At 48.7% G+C, this 15,607-nt stretch overlaps 1 protein-coding gene across 1 annotated transcript in view; it reads right to left on the bottom strand.

The window, feature by feature from the left end:
• Positions 1-1,201: 1,201 nt before the first annotated feature.
• The window catches only part of DIPK1B (divergent protein kinase domain 1B), a 39,565-nt gene continuing 25,159 nt past the window's right edge, over positions 1,202-15,607 (bottom strand). Inside the window, exons 3-5 of the mRNA XM_065418924.1 lie at positions 5,442-5,549; positions 4,052-4,228; positions 1,202-2,014 (exon numbers count right to left, since the gene is read on the bottom strand). Of these exons, the coding sequence (XP_065274996.1) occupies positions 1,202-2,014; positions 4,052-4,228; positions 5,442-5,549 (1,098 nt within the window). The remainder of the gene's footprint in view (positions 2,015-4,051; positions 4,229-5,441; positions 5,550-15,607) is intronic.

Raw genomic sequence — 15,607 nt, 5'->3', positions numbered from 1 at the left:
CAATCCATGTGTTCAGAGCATCTTGAATGCTAAAGGATTATTATAAGTGAATACAAATGGAAACAAAGGGTCAGTACTTCAATAGCAGGTAGTGTTCAGACAGCCAAATGAGATTTGTTTTTGTTGCTTACTGGAAAATTGTCTGAAATTCCTTTTTTATTTTTATTTGGGGGCAGGGGAAGAGCAGTGGATTAATGGGGGGTTAGCCTTTTACTTTTCCAGTCAAATCCTGTCAATTTTAAAAGTGCCGATTAAACCAAGGGGTGGATTTGGACCTGAACTGGTGTCTGAGCACTGTTTTTTCTCTTGATATGGGGAATACAGTATACCATGTAGCATATATGCCACTATGTTAATTTGGTTTGTGTCTGCCTGGGGACTTTCTGTATTTGTATAGGTCTGTTTTATCCTTATGTTATAGCCATCAGTGTTTTCCTTTAACTGTAATCATTTTCATACATTATTAAACAATGCAAATGGGTAATGGTGCGGTCCACCGGGTAATGCTCCTTCTCGCAAGCGTAGCAACTGTTTACACGAAACCTAGAATTTGCCAGAACCTACCTACTATGTGGTCAGGCAGTTCAGGAAGGTGTGTAACAACCAGAATCAATGTGTGTGTGGGTGGGTGAGCTTGTCTATCGGCTCCCTACACTATGTCTGAATTTTACAGTATCAAATTCAGACATTAAAATAAATTGTGCAGACTCCAGGCTGGGATAATCTACCCTTTTAAGAATCACCAGACGTTGGTATTTAAAAGGCTGTTTGCCATTGATGTACCAGTGCTACTCTCACAAAAGCTATTTATTTACATCAGAGGTGTTCATCAAAATAAGATATGACAATTACAGCATGATGATTCATTCTCTGTCTGCACTTGTGATTGTTCCTTGATTAGCAGGAAAGAGGTGCAGCTTGACTCTGATTCCTCTTATCTTCTTCCCTCAAACCTATTCAGTCAGGCTCTTGGTATTTCTACTTTGCATCATGTTCTTTACAGACCTAAAGCACGCTATTGATGATTTTGCATGGGTCATTGATGCTTTATTGGGGGGGAGGGGGGAATTCATGAAGGAAAAAGGGCTGCAGCCATGTGAACTACCTGTTTCTGGTGCATTTCCTCTGGCGGAACGAAGAGGCATGACCGTCTATCCTTAACTGGATACCAACACTATAGCCCACCATCACGGCTGCCCTGTTAGGAATATTTGGTATTTGAAATCTTCTTCCAAAGCAAGGTCTTGAGATTATTCAACACAAGTGAGTGGTGCACTTCCATCTGGCTAGCCAGGCCACTAAGGGTCATACAGGTTCGTAGCTGCTTCTGCAGCTCTTCTTTCAAGTCAGACGGAGCTCCATATAGCAAGTAATCCTGCAGTAGCCCACAGACTTTTGCCAGGTTGGGCTGGACCAGGTCACCCTTGCACTGCTTCATGAGTTTGTCACAAGTTGCCATGCAGTCCTTCCCGTAGGTGCAGTCCACGTTCTGCTCACAGTGACGTCCCTTGAGGAAACCTCTGATTGTCATCTCTGTTGCCACCTTCCTCAGGTTGACCATTTTGAAGTCATACTTGTCGTTATAGCCCACGTTCTTAAAGCTAGTTTCACAGATGTAGAAGTTCCCGTACGTCCCATGGAATATCTCCTCCACAAACTCCAGAAGGCCAATGGCGATTTTTGCTCTCCTGGGCCAGGCTGGGGCAAACCACTGGTGAATAATCCGATGGATGGCTGAAGGCAGCAATGGCTGGAAGAAGTGAGGGACATTAGTACCGTAAAGGGAGTTGTGAGGGATCTTCTCCGTGACATACAGGTCCCCGCAGTGCCCCAGCAATTTGGAGGTGTGTTCTTTCTCATGCAAGGAGAGCATGAGCAGGAATTCGTTTAGATGAAGTAGAGCCCAGATGGATTTGGCCTCTGCCAGCGATACTTTCCCATCTCTGTTCACGTCTGCCATGGTGATGATTTGGTTCACCAAGGCTGCAAGTGATGTCTGATCTCCTAGGTTAGCCTGCAAATCAATAAGAAATCACATCAGCTCTTTAAATTTTACCCATTGTGTACATTAATTCAGGGCAAAGTCTTAGGGTGCTGCTTTCTGAGGTAAAAGTGCTAGAACAACCCTGAGCAATGCGCTCTGCTGCAGCCAGTTGGTTACAGCCATTCAGATTCTCCGAGTGCTTTTGCTGCTGAGAGCTGCTCTAACGGGGGAAAAGCCCTCAAGGAGATAGACCGAGTGCAGCATGCTCTGGACACACCTTTGTGCCTGTCCACTACCCTTGGAGTTGCAGCCAATCTGGGATCAGAGTCACCAACCCCTTCTTCACGGGAAATCTATTGCAATTGAATCTATATTCTAATTAGATGTATTTACTCTTTTGTAAAGTCAAAATAAGAGGATGTCCTCTTAACACCCTGATTTAGGTTCAAACATTATTGCTAGATTGCACAGGAACAGTTGAGACTCACATTAAAACAGAACATCATTTATTTCCCCATGGCTTTGAAAGTCTGTGCTTGCAAGCTCCTACTTTTGCATTTTAACCTACTTGCTATCAGGAGGTGCAGCTAGACTAAATATTTGCAAATATGCAGTTCTAGGGGGAGAGAGAAACTAGCACTTTGGGATGAAAGCGGGGGCGAGTGTTCCTAACATGTTTCTGAACATTTTGGGACTCTCTTCTGCAGAAAGTACGGCAGCAGTCTGTGGTGTTCTAATTAATCCGTGCAGTCTCTCTTTAAGAAAATTCCCTTTTTTATACCTCTTTAAAGATGATAGCTTAGAAAAGGAGTTAAAAGGAAGCCAGTGCTTGTCAGCTTCCAGAGGCCAGAAAACTTAATTTCAGGCGTGTGTCACATAAGATCACTAATTTCTCTTCCCGTAATGCAGGTTTTATCCCCGCCTCACTTGGAGGGAATTACCAACTGAGAGGTGATTTGAGTATTCCTAACAGGATGACTTAAAGTTTAATCAAATATCTAGAGCCCTAAAGGCCATGTTATGGTTTTTATTGTTTCATCCACACCAGAGTGAAAAGTAGCAAGTGCTTAGCAGTGCTACCCAGCAGTTCTAGGCTTGGATGCGATGAATACCTCAGTCAAGTAGACACCACCTTTATACCTCCTTCAAATAGAATGGGATCTGAATTGGAAGCTGGCTGGGTTACTGGGCTTATAAACTCCTCCCTAGCAAAAGGGCACTGTGCTGCTTTAAGAGTCATGAGTAGAGGTGGTCAGAAAAAAAGTAAAAGTTGCAAGAAGTAAAAGTTTTTACTTTGGGTTTTTTTATAATTTTTTTAGTCAGTGTGGTTGTGGGGTGCATTTTAATTCAGCATTTTTAAAACATCATTTTTGAAAATGGGAAAAATGAACACTTTCAATGAAAATGTTCAAGAAAGCTAAATTCAAATTCAAACAGGGTATTTTAAAGACAAAGACTTATAAGTGCTTAGAACCTCTATCTACATTCAAAATAGAATGATGCTCCAGTAGTGTCGCATTAAAACCAGTAATAGTCTTCTTAACTTCTATATAAACGCGCATGGGACATTGCCCAGGGCTCTGTATTGGCAATGCTGAGAGAAGAGCCAAAAAGGGCCTTTGACCCAGATCCTTAAATATATTTCGGCTCCTAACTTCCGTTGAAATCAATGGGAGGGAGCAGCCTGAGTCTCTTTCTGACTGACTGTAGGTGTTGGTCTTGCAAATAGAATTCCAAAATGAGATTGAAATGTACCCTCGCACCTAACACAGTGGTTTTGTTCGATATATATCCTTATCTAGTGGTTCCTACGGTATCTGCTCTGGGGATTATCTTGAATATGACATATCACACGAAGCCTCACTCTACAACAAACAGTGGGTATCAGAGTCCTTCTGACAGGACTGGATCTTTTCAAGGATTACAGAGGATAGAAGAATGCATTTAGCTTAGGCTTCTCCCCACTGGCAAGCACTATTGCTGGTCCCAAGGCCTTCCAAACAGAGGTGATAATACCCTGTCCGGAAAAATGCAATGCGAGAGCTTGGGAGCCTCAGCGACACTGACTTTTAGGAAGTTCAGGAGCATCTCTCTGAATTCGTCCATGGATGTCCCTCTTGTAGGCTTGTCAAAGAGAACCAGGTCCCTCCTGGGCACTGAATCGGGGTTGCTGTCGGCCTTTAAAGCATCTTCAACACCACATTTAATGATCACTTCTTTCTCCATCCAGCGCCCCCTGTACACCTGGACCAAAGCAGAGGTAAGTGACCATGGGAAGATTGACTGGCTGAAAGCAAATGCAAATAATTATTTGGTGGGTTCTTGAAGCGTTCCCAGGAGAGCCCAGTTGCTGTGGTGCCCATTAGATGATATCAGTGAGATTCCTTCCACCAATTCCAGTTAGTTTCGTATTGGTAACAGTAAGAGGGTGGGTTTGCAGCCATGCAGCCCTCTATCTGCATCACAGGCACCACATAGGGGGGAGGGATAGCTCAGTGGTTTGAGCATTGGCCTGCTAAACCCAGGGTTGTGAGTTCAATCCTTGAGGGGGCCACTTGGGGATCTGGGGCAAAATCAGTACTTGTTCCTGCTAGTGAAGGCAGGGGGCTGGACTCGATGACCTTTCAAGGTCCCTTCCAGTTCTAGGAGATGGGATATCTCCATTAATTATTTTATTTATTTATTTTATTTATGGGCAGTGGCAGTGTAAGCTTCGCCTACGCTGCTGTGCCAACATCGCTCAGGCAAGAAGAGAAGGGTTCTGGGTGGCCCACTCGGTTCTTGGCCTTTCCACTGACGCAGCCAGTGCGGAGGCACATGGGGGGTAACCACAGTGGAGGTGGTCTGGGGAGCGTGTTCACCCACCTATGAAGGGAGCGGTTGAAAAGCAGCCCCACAGAACTGCCATGGTAGCCCAGCGTTGCACCAAGTCTCCATTTTATTTAAGGGGGATCTTGGATGCCAACTCCAGTGAGTTCAGGTAAGCACTCTTCTAATGGCTTCTGTACAGCGATTATTTCTTGTCAATGCCACCCCCACCAGAGGCCAGGAAAAGCTGGTTGACCTGCCTCCTCTCCAAGGGCGTGATCCAAAGTCCATAGAAAGGCTCCCAGGAACTTCCATTGACTTTGGATCAGGGCCTAAATGTTTTTTTTCCCCCTCCCTGCTGTGACTGTAGGAGACGGGCCAGGGGATGGATGAGGTTGCTTAGCAGCACAGGCTGGCCTGCAGCTCCAGGAGAAGGAAGCAGTATCCACTGAGGTCTCTAAGAAGCTCAGCCCAGACCTCCCAAGCAAAAGACAGTTGTGACAAGAATGGTGCAAACCAGGCTCTGAGGAGTAGGGGCGTGCATGGCACATGGCTTTCTTAAAGGGGCACCAGTAGCCTACTCCCCCTGTGGGAAGAGACTCATTTACCCACCAAGCTAAGTTCCCAGAGCTCAGATAGCCCTACCTACCTGCTGAGTGGGGGATGAGGAAAGACACTGCTGGAACACCAGGGTGTGCTCCTCACACAGGTCTTTGCACGTTGAACCAGAAATGATCCCCTTCTTGTACTGATCGCACTGGGGAGAGGGAGAGAGAGGTTAGCCAACTCATTTGCAGGCTCAGAGGCATAGCATGACTGCCAAGGGCAACGAACGAAAGGCGGGTCAGACAGATTTAACCTTAATGCAGAATGCAAACAGCCAATTCAAAGGAACTAATGGCCACGTCTGATTGTGGCACTCTCTACTCGCTGTCCTGCTCCATGTAAATCTGTCGGCCGAGTCATGCAGGATGAAACCGGCAGCTGTCCAGCCTACCCACCACCATTTTCACAGGGTGTTAACTTCAATGCTTGCTGCTAAGGCTTTTAAATACTGAGCTAGAATAGCTTGAGTTACTAAAAAAAAAACAAAACCAAAAATGAATTATAAGAGGCAGCTGGGTTCAGTTCAGTTTCCGACTCTGTGACCCATGTGCAAATAAACACAGAAGCGCCTGTAGCAGCTGAGTGCTTTAACTATACGTTATGAACTGCTGCCAATCTTCTCTCTAGGTTTGCCTCTGTGATTGATGTAAAGTTCAGCCACTCTTGACTAAGAGATCTATGCTTCCCTCCGTGGGAGTTAAACACAGCCAGTCCAGGGCCATTGGACTCGAAATGAATCAGCATGCTTAGAAAACCAGCTGAATGATCAGCACGGTTTACTTCTTTTCATATTCTAGCACCTCATTAGTTACGTTTTGAGATTTGCATCTTCCTCTGAGTACAGCGAGATGCTCTTCAGGCATCTGGAATCCCATTTGCTCTCATAAAGAGTGCATGGAACTTGAATGTTGTGTCCTCGTTATAGCTGCAGCCTTTTAGCTTTCGCAAGCCCGTTCCTAGGGTAACCCCACTAAAGGGGGAAGCCAAGGCCCAAGAGCTCGAAGGGGGCAGCAGTGCCAAGTGCAGTGAGCACAGCACCACACACACGTTCATATTTTGAAAGCTGCAGAGTCTCCTGGGAGCGGAGAGGCATTTTGGTGTCTCCGGGGCTGGAACTTGTCCTTGGAAGAGTATCATGGCCTTTTTTGGGGGGGGGGGGGGAGGTTGTTTCCAGTTTTCCCGTCCCTCCCCCACCCCCCATTGGTAAAAAAACATCTACTACTAATTTTTTTTTTTAATCATGGATTCAGGTGTAACTAGCTAACGGATATTGTACCTCATACATAAAACGAAAGTGATGTTAATTAACTGCTATTTACTATAACCCTACAGTAAATGATTCAGAACTTAGACTAGCTAATGGTTCAGTAGCTATACGGACTAGTTTTATATTGTTAGATATGTTTTAAATAGGTTTTATACGGTCTGGTCAAAAGGACACTGTCAATTAAAAAAACACGCACAGTTGTCTGAAATTACATTTTAATCTAGTGGTAGAAGTTGACCAGCTAAAATGACCATACATGCAGATTAGAGGAAAATATATACTTGCTCTGTTTTTCTGTTTGTTTACTTTGTGCATTCAACAGCATTTTGTTTATAGTCAGTTTCACAGTTTCCTCTGCTCGGGAGGGCCTTTCAGCCAGTAACGGGGTCAGGAAAGAAAACCTTACAAACTAGGAAAGGGCGATTGTAAAAACACAAAACTTGTCTGGGGGATTCAGATATGTGGAGGTGCTCTGTGCCTCAGTTTCCCCACCTGTAACTTGGGGATAATGATACTGAACAACTGCATCTGGGTGGCTGAGGCTTAACCCATTCATGTTTGCAAAGAGCTGTGAAATCCCAGAGGGGCTATGTCAATCCGAAGGGCCAACATTTTCAGACGTGGTTAGTGATTGTTGCATGCCCAAACTGAGCCAACGAGAAGAGTCGTGATTTTCAGTGGGCAGGTGCTCAGCCACTTTCTAAAAGGCAAGCCTCTTTGGGGCTCAGGTGGGGTCCCCACAAAGGGCAGTGCCCAAACTCCCCAGTCACTTCTAAAAATCTTGCCCAAGAATTTTTACCATCAAGAGTCACGGCTAAGGTAAAACTGGCTCCTATCACTTCAGCTGAGCTGGGCCTAATTTTTCCACGTGCCATCTACATTTGGCTTTATTGCAAAAGCAGATCATGCAGCTCGGGTGGAGCTGTTGCCTTTCCTGCCAGTTTGATCTGACCTGTTGCCTACAGCACATGTCCAGCCTCTTCCTGGACGCTATCAAACGGCCATTATCAGAAGCCAGACGGCTGCTGCAGCTGACCCCACTGCTTGGGAATGGAGCAAATTCCCCCACCCAGGGATGTGTGCTGCACATCTGCCTACCCAAATGGCTCTGTTCTGAAAGAAACCCATCCCTTTAAGCCCGTTCTGTCCCAGGCTCAGGCCTGCCGTAATCATCCAGCAGGCATCAATAAACAAATTAGTCCCCACGGGCAGGGGGTGGATCAATACTTGGTAATCACTCATTCCATCGTGGCAGTCTCCATCTGACACAATGAGTGGTGCCTTAATTAGGACGGACTGGCAGGCAGCTCAGCACTGAATGACCTGCCGCTCTCACTGGGGGGAGATGGGCTGTGCGGTCACCGCATTGCTTCCCTCACTCGGATTGTTTCACGCCACTAGAATCATAGAATATCAGGGTTGGAAAGGACCTCAGGAGGTCATCTAGTCCAACCCCCTGCTCAAAGCAGGACCAATCCCCCGACAGATTTTTGCCCCAGATCCCTAAATGCCCCCCTCAAGGATTGAGCTCTCAACCCTGGGTTTAGCAGGCCAATGCTCAAACCACTGAGCTATCCCTCCCCCTACTCTTGGCCCAGCTCTCTCAGTAAGTGCAAACAGGATGCTCCGGCTCAAATCTCGCTACTCTCGAGATTGGGATGAGTCGCAAACTGGATTGGGATCCAAACTCTCCCAGCGTTCAGGGATGCTGGGGTTCCCGTTCGGCCTGTTATGGCGCTAAAGACCAGCCACAAAGGGCAAGGAGCTCGGCTGTGCTGTGGTCAGGGCTAACTGGAGCTGTGGGGAGTTGGTCTGAGCCCCTCTCCAGGTGAAATTGGTGCTAAGGCATGGCCCAGCCTATGGTAATGGGAGCATCTGTCACTAGAGATTCCTCCCCTCTTTAGCACAGGATCACACATTTCCTCCAGTCAGTGCCACTGCAATCTCAAGTCTCACCTACAAGGCCGGGGCTAGGGGAGGGGAAACAGGCCACCTTGGTTTGCTTTTAGTGAATTGCAATTTGAGATGGGCACATTGACCCTGACCTAGGGCTTCATCCTGCCAGGGGCAGAGGGCCCTTTGGTCCCATTGAGGGCACTTGGCATCTCCCAGGAATGCTCAGCACCTTGCAGGATGAGCCACCATCACCCCATTTATATGAAGAGGGCCCTCTGCTCACTATGGTGGTGATAGAAGAGGGTTACCGGCTGGATCAAACAGTAGCACCACAGGAGAACCAGATGGGGAAGCACCTGAACTCCCCACTCATGTAGCTAAACAGGGGTGGGGAGGGGAGAAGCACCCCACTTCGCAAAGAGACAGCTAGCTAGCTAGAGAGTTCAGGGGAAGCTGCCAGGCCCTGGAGCAGAGCTGAGATTCCCTACCTTGCAAAGCTAGGGAGGGTCAGTAAACAAGCAACATTATAAAGCCCAGTCTTGGGAGGTGGTCACAAGCAGGGGCTTGTGAGTCTGAGGGACTGGTTACAGGTGGAGTTATTCCTGACTGACCTGCTGGGTTAAGCTAAACCGGAACAAGGCCCCCCTTATTCCAGAATCAGAGTGGCCACACGTGGAGTAAATCAGGACCTTTTACTCAGACACAACTCTGTGTAGACAAAGCTCTGAATGGGAGATGGGCTACACCTGCCATCACTGAGCCTGACTGATTGGAGAGCGGGAGGGGAAGGTGGCCAAGCCTTTGAAAGGGCCTGTCTCAGGGCTGGGCTGCCCTTAAGTAGGTAGCAAGTCTCCTAGTCACTGCAGTGCTAGGGCCCTTGTGGGGGGATTTCTTGATAGAGGAAAAATGTTTTTTAAAAAAGTCTCCTTTGCTCAAGCTGTTGTGTAGCTAGTAGTGGGGGGAGAGTCTAGGGAAGCCTGGGGGCGTGATAATGCAAGATGTGCCAGGTTGCTGAGTAGATGAAACACCTCTGAGGTTTGACGGAGGAAGGGGCAGCTGCTGGGGATAGGGGCTAGCTGGGATGAACCTGAATCAGGGAGAGAAAGGGTCTTGCCGTGTGTATTCGTTCTGTGTTTGCTACGATGGCTGGTAGAGCTGCTGGGAAAGGGGGGGCTGGATACAAATCAGTGGTGACTAGGGGCCACATATAAACTGAAAAAGCATTTTAAGGGGGAGGTCCTTTACCCCTGCCTGGCCAAATGAATCACTGTCCCGACCTTGCAAGCTAAGGTGCTTCCCTCCTAAATCCATGTGTCCTATTCTGTCCTCCAAGGACCCCGTTCCTGCCCCTCCCCAGCAGGGCTGTACACCTGCCCATGCAGCCCAGGTACCATCTGATCCACAAGCTGATTGATGCCTCGATACAAATGAGTCAATTCAAGGAGCTGCTCAGTTCTCCTCTCCTGAGGCAATGTAGATGCTGCCTGCCTGAGCAAGCATCCCCTGAGATCTTGCCCCTGAGGTCCAGTCAGAGGCTGGATTCGTAGCAGCTGTTGTCAATTAAGACGTTTGGGCCCTGCAGTGACTTGGACTTTGAGTTAGGAAAACAAATGGATTTTTCCAGTGTCCCCAGATGACATTGACTCTCCCTCCTCCCCCAACTCCCACCAACAGCTCTTCTCCCCCCCCCCCGCCGGGACCATTCTGAGCTTGCACCTGTGCAGTCTGGCAGCAAGGGATTGGGCTGTGAAGGCCTGTGCAGACGTCAGCACTGTGCTTGCCCTGGCTGTTTGGCCTTCCCCAGTGACACGCAGCCTGATGCACCTGCAACTCCCACCAATTCCCCCCTGAGCTCTCAGTGCCTTGGGGATTCAGGCCTGGGAATAAGCCTCTGAAAAAGGAAGCTAAGGGAAAGCAAAGAGCCAGGCGAGCTGCTGTCTCAGCTGGGCAGGGAGGCTGCTCCCAGCACCACATGGCCTGTGTACCCCAGTCCAACACTTTCCCCGTGGGGCTGGACCAGCTCCCCCAGCTGATGAACGAACCCTCAGCTCAGGAGGGCTGGGTGCCTGCAGCAGCGAGCTCAGCATGGCCAGATGGCGGACTCCTGCACTGCTCCCACCCACGACCTGCCCCAGCAGAATCTGTTAGAGCCGACAAGGGAACCCAAGGAAGCAGACAGAGCCTGGAATCCGGGCTGCCAGTGAGAAATAGATGGGGTAAAGCAGGGTCAGCAGAAACCCAGCCCAGCCATTGCCCACTGCCAGCTCAGCGCACGGCAGGGAAAGGCGCCCTTACCAAGGCTGGCAGCCTGCGCTCAAGGGCACAATGATTTGTGTTCCTGTAGTGTCCATCATGCCCCAGGCTCTGCCCAGGAGATTTCACACACTCTCCTTCTCTCTGCCCCAAAGATCCTGCTGCCTAAGGAGTCACGTTCTGAGGTTGCGATGTGTCTCTAAACCCATCGGGCCTAGATTTCAAGCACCTCCACTGCTTGGAGTACTCAGCTGCAGGGTTTGGGCCACCTCTATAAATCAATCTAGAGACGGAGAACATGCATCCCGCTTACAGGATGAGGGACTGTAGCCCAGCTCTGACGAGGACTTGGGGGCCCGGGTAGAAGCCAGTTGTCCATGAGCTCCCAGAGGGCTATGGCAATTCTTGGATGGATAAGAAGGGGAATAGCAAGAGAAGGGAGCTGGGATTACCTCTGTACATGGTATCATTAGATACTATGTTCGGTTCTGGTGTCCACACTCCAAAAAGAGGTAGAAAAATTGGAAGGGGCTCAGAAAAGAGCTACCAGAATAATCTGAGATCTGGCAAACCTGCCTTATCGTGAGAGGCTTAGGAAGATCAACCTACTTAGTTTTATCAAAGATAAGACTAGGAAGTGACTTGATCATTGTCTATCAGCAACTAAACGGGGAAACAGCTTCTGCTAACAGAAGGCTCTTTAATCTAGCTGGCAAAGGCATAACAAGATCCGATGGCTGGAAGCTGAAGCTAGGTAAATCCAGGACAGAGACAAAGCACACGTTGGTTTTTTTTTTTTTACAGTGAGGGGAACTGACAATTGGAACAATTTACTAGGGATGTCAGGGATTTGCTGTCACTTGATGTCTCTAAATCCAGATTAGATGCCTTTCCAAAGGAGATGATCTAGTTCATCTAGAAGTTATGGGCTTGAAGCAGGAATTACTGGGTGAAATTCCATGGCCGGTGCTGCACAGGAGGTCAGATTAGATGATCGTATTGGTCCCTCCTGGCCCAAAATCGACGAATGGTATGCCCTCCACTGGAATCCCGTGCTTCATTCTGGTCACCCAATCTATAACAAAGCTACAGCAGAACTAGCCAGGGGTTCAGAGACAGCAGGTGGAAATGATCAGAGGCTAGGAGAGACGTCCAGGGAGAGACTGAAAAGATTGTGTTTAGTTTGGCAGGGGGGGAGTGAACAGGAGGGAACATGATAGAGGTATGAAAAATGAATGATCTAGAGAATCTTTGTTGCTCTGTCATGTCTATGTAGACTGCAAGTTTCATGATGTGCCTGTTCAGCATCTGGCATAATGGGGTCCCCAAGAGCAGTTGGGGACTCTGGCCACTACTGTCATACAAGCAAAGAAATAAATAAATAACGCTTGGGGGGAGACGGGGAAGAATAGATTTTTGAAGCCAACGCGATCATCTCGTCTGACCTCTTGCAGAGCACAGGCCAGAGACCATCATCCAATAATTTCTCACCCCATGTGCTGGGATTACCAGAGTGACGTGTGTTTTGTTGTGAACAGCTCGCTCCAGGTTGAAAGTCTAGGGACTGCAACCCACCCACCTGCACCCTTCTCCCCCCCAACTTCCCCCCACACACACACTTTAGTGGGAAACGTATGCCAGAGCAGCAGTGAGCTTGGCCGGCCATGCGGGTGGACTCTCAAACGGTGCTGGTGACACGACAGCAGCAGACCCATGGAGCACCAAGCATTTAATCACTCCGTAGCTATTCCATGTAACAATACGTGCACTTCCGAGGCCAGCCCTAGCTATCCTGGCAGCAATTTCCAGCAATACCGTCGTTATATGTTCCCTCATCAAGCGGGCTCGTTAGGAGCGGGGTTGATTCGGTGACGTCTCACCAAGTAGAATCAATTAATGTGTCAAAACAAGGCAGGCGCGGTAGTGCTGAAATCCGAAGTGAGCGCAGCGCGCCTGCAAATGAAAAGGCTCCCTACCAAGGGAGCCGTTATTAGCGATGGAGCTGAGAGGGGAGAGATCTTAGCACAAATGAGGTGGGATTGCAGCTTTACCGACTGCTGCCACATTGGGGGTGAGCAGAGGAGCTCGGCACGAGTGGCAGTTCTTGGATGCAAGCTGCCGGCAGAGACAAGTGCAAGGTACAGAGAACAGGTGTCAACATGTACCGCAGCAGCAACCTCTCTGACCTCTGAGCGGGCATCACATGCGCTTTCCCCCTGCCAGCAGGCGAGGAAGGGCCCCTGTCTTCTCACGCTGGCACCCTAGAAAATCCTAGCAAAAGGGAAGTACTGGGAACAAACAGGAGAATGTACATGCCAAGAGGAAAAACCCGTTAAAATAATGAATCTGCAGGGCACTTGGTCTGAGGGTGTCAGTCAGCTAAACCTCACAGCAACGGGGGGGACAAAGTGTTTTTAAATCCATTTATACTGAGTGACAGCAAAGTGAAGTGATGACTCAGTGGATGAGAACCCAGGAGTCCTGACCCTCAGTCAGCTGCTTTAATCACAGGCCAACACTCCCTTCCAAAGCTAGGAACAGCATCCAGGATTCCTGACTCCTGAGTCCAGGTTCTAACTTCTAAACAATGTTCTTTATGTTGGAAAAAAAATGACGAAGGAGGAAGAGGCCATAAGAAAGGAACTGACTGTGAGTTAGGGACACCCGGAGCATGGGGTTGCCTCCCTGACATCCTGGCTAACAGCCGTGGATGGACCTATCCTCTGTGAACGTATCTCATTCTTGTTTGAACCCAGTTATATTTTTCGCCTTCACCACATCCCCTGGCAATGAGTTCCACAGGTTGATGGTGCGTTGTATGAAGTAGTACTTCCTTGTGTTTGTTTTAAACCTGCGGCCTATTAATTTCATTGGGGGACCCCCGGTTCTTGTGTTATGGGAAGGGGTAAATGACACTTCCTTATTCACTTTCTCCACCCCAGTCATGGTTTTATAGACCTCTATCGTATCTCCCCTCAGTGGTCTCTTTCTAAACTGAACAGCCCCAGTCTTTTTAATCTCTCCTCATATGGAAGCTGTTCCCTACCCCGATCATTTTTGTTGCCCTTCTCTCTTGCACTTCTTTATAAGGGCCTGTGTATGCGTCCAGGTCCCTCTCATGGGCAATGTGTGCTTGGGGGACATAACAGCGACTCCTCCACGTTAATGCATCCTTAATGGCCTAGTGCTTCTGACCTCCTGATCTTCCCTTCCCGTTATTACCGCAGGATTAGTGATCAGGCGCCCACTGCCTCACACAATTAACTCAGTAGTTCCTCACTGAGGACGATCAAGGGCTGCTGTTAAAATCTCATTAAGGGCAGTTGTAGAGACAGCGAAGCTGTCTGCTAATGGCTAGGAATTGCCTTGCCAGAGAAGTGGAGCCGTGCCATAAAGGAGAAAGGGATAAGCCAATCTCCCGGAAGGGTTCCTTGGAACCCAGGTGAGGGAGAAAGGAAATGCAATCCGGTGTGCTGACAGGTAACTCTAGTATAACCAGGAGCTTCTTCGTTAACGCCTCAGCCCAGCCATGTCGGCCTAGCCCCAGCAATGCACAAGACCCTCTCGCAGAGGGGCCTGCAGGGCATGCCCTTTCCAGAGATCTACTGATGTGTTCGGGATCTCCCCAGAATGGCCACACACGCTGCATCTGTTCCTCTGGCAGAGCAGTTTGCGTGCTACATAGCCTTGGCACCAGGTTGAGCTCCGGCTGGCAGCCTTTCTGGGGCACTTCATTGCTCCTCTCGACGCATCGATTTTAAGGCCAGCAAGGCTCCTTGTGATCCTGCAGCCTGACCCCCTGCCTAACACAGGCCACTCAGCAATTCAGGTCAATCGCGTAACGTTACATTAACACAACCTCTCGGTGTTTCACGGCTTTTGTTTGGGCCTCTGTACCGCTGAGTGCTAGTTCCAGAAGCCACGGCTTTCCCCCACTTCTCTTTATTATGCAGCTCTCACTAAGAGGCCCTGGTTTCCCTTGGCAGGCGCGGACTGAAATCATTTTGCTGCCGTGCTGCTAGTGCACCGTGATCTCCCCTGACACAGGAATCGCTTTGTCATTGCCTTGACATTGTAACTTCATTTCCATGGCCTGACTTTGACGTTAATTTGCCGCTGTCTGCCTGGCCTAGCCTCCTCTCTGCCGACACCTAATTAAATTGCTTTGCCATCCTCCGGACAGGACAAGCTCAACTCGCTCATCTTGTGACCTCCCCATGTGACAATGCCAAGTCCTAGGCAGTTAACAGGGAGGGGAATTAGGAGATACGAGGAGTTCTTGGGGCCCAGCTTTCAAACCTGAATATTTTAATATCTCAGCTCCCCTTTGCCAGGATGCAAAACGCTTGAGAGCAGTTAGGCAGCTGGTGTGCTCAGACCACAGCCTATCATGCTGACCAGTACTGTCTTATTGATTCCTTGTGCTCCCCAGGGGATCTGCCTGTATCCATCTATTGTCTCTTGCCTCATACTTAGATTGTCAGCTCTTTGGAGCAGGGATTGTCTTCTCGTTCTGTGTTTGTACAGCCCCTAGCGCAATGAGGCCCTGGGCTGTGACTGGAGCTCCTATGTGCTACTGCATTACTAACAATGAACAATATTATTCAACCGATGTAACAAGCTAAGGGGCCAGGCTGTGAACTCCTTCCCCTCTCTGGGACAATGCACGGTTGTAGCCACTCACCAGTCGGAGTAAGGGGGTTCACAGTCTGGCCCTACATGGCTGAAATCCACATTCCAGGCTAGCTGGCTTGGGGAGTTGGACTCAAACTCAAGCATTATAAGATTGTGCC

The sequence above is a fragment of the Emys orbicularis genome, chromosome 18 (assembly GCF_028017835.1).
Source record: "Emys orbicularis isolate rEmyOrb1 chromosome 18, rEmyOrb1.hap1, whole genome shotgun sequence".
NCBI lineage: Eukaryota > Metazoa > Chordata > Testudines > Emydidae > Emys > Emys orbicularis.
The sequence above is the reverse complement of the archived record's forward strand: the minus strand, read 5'-3'. Positions and strand labels throughout refer to the sequence as shown.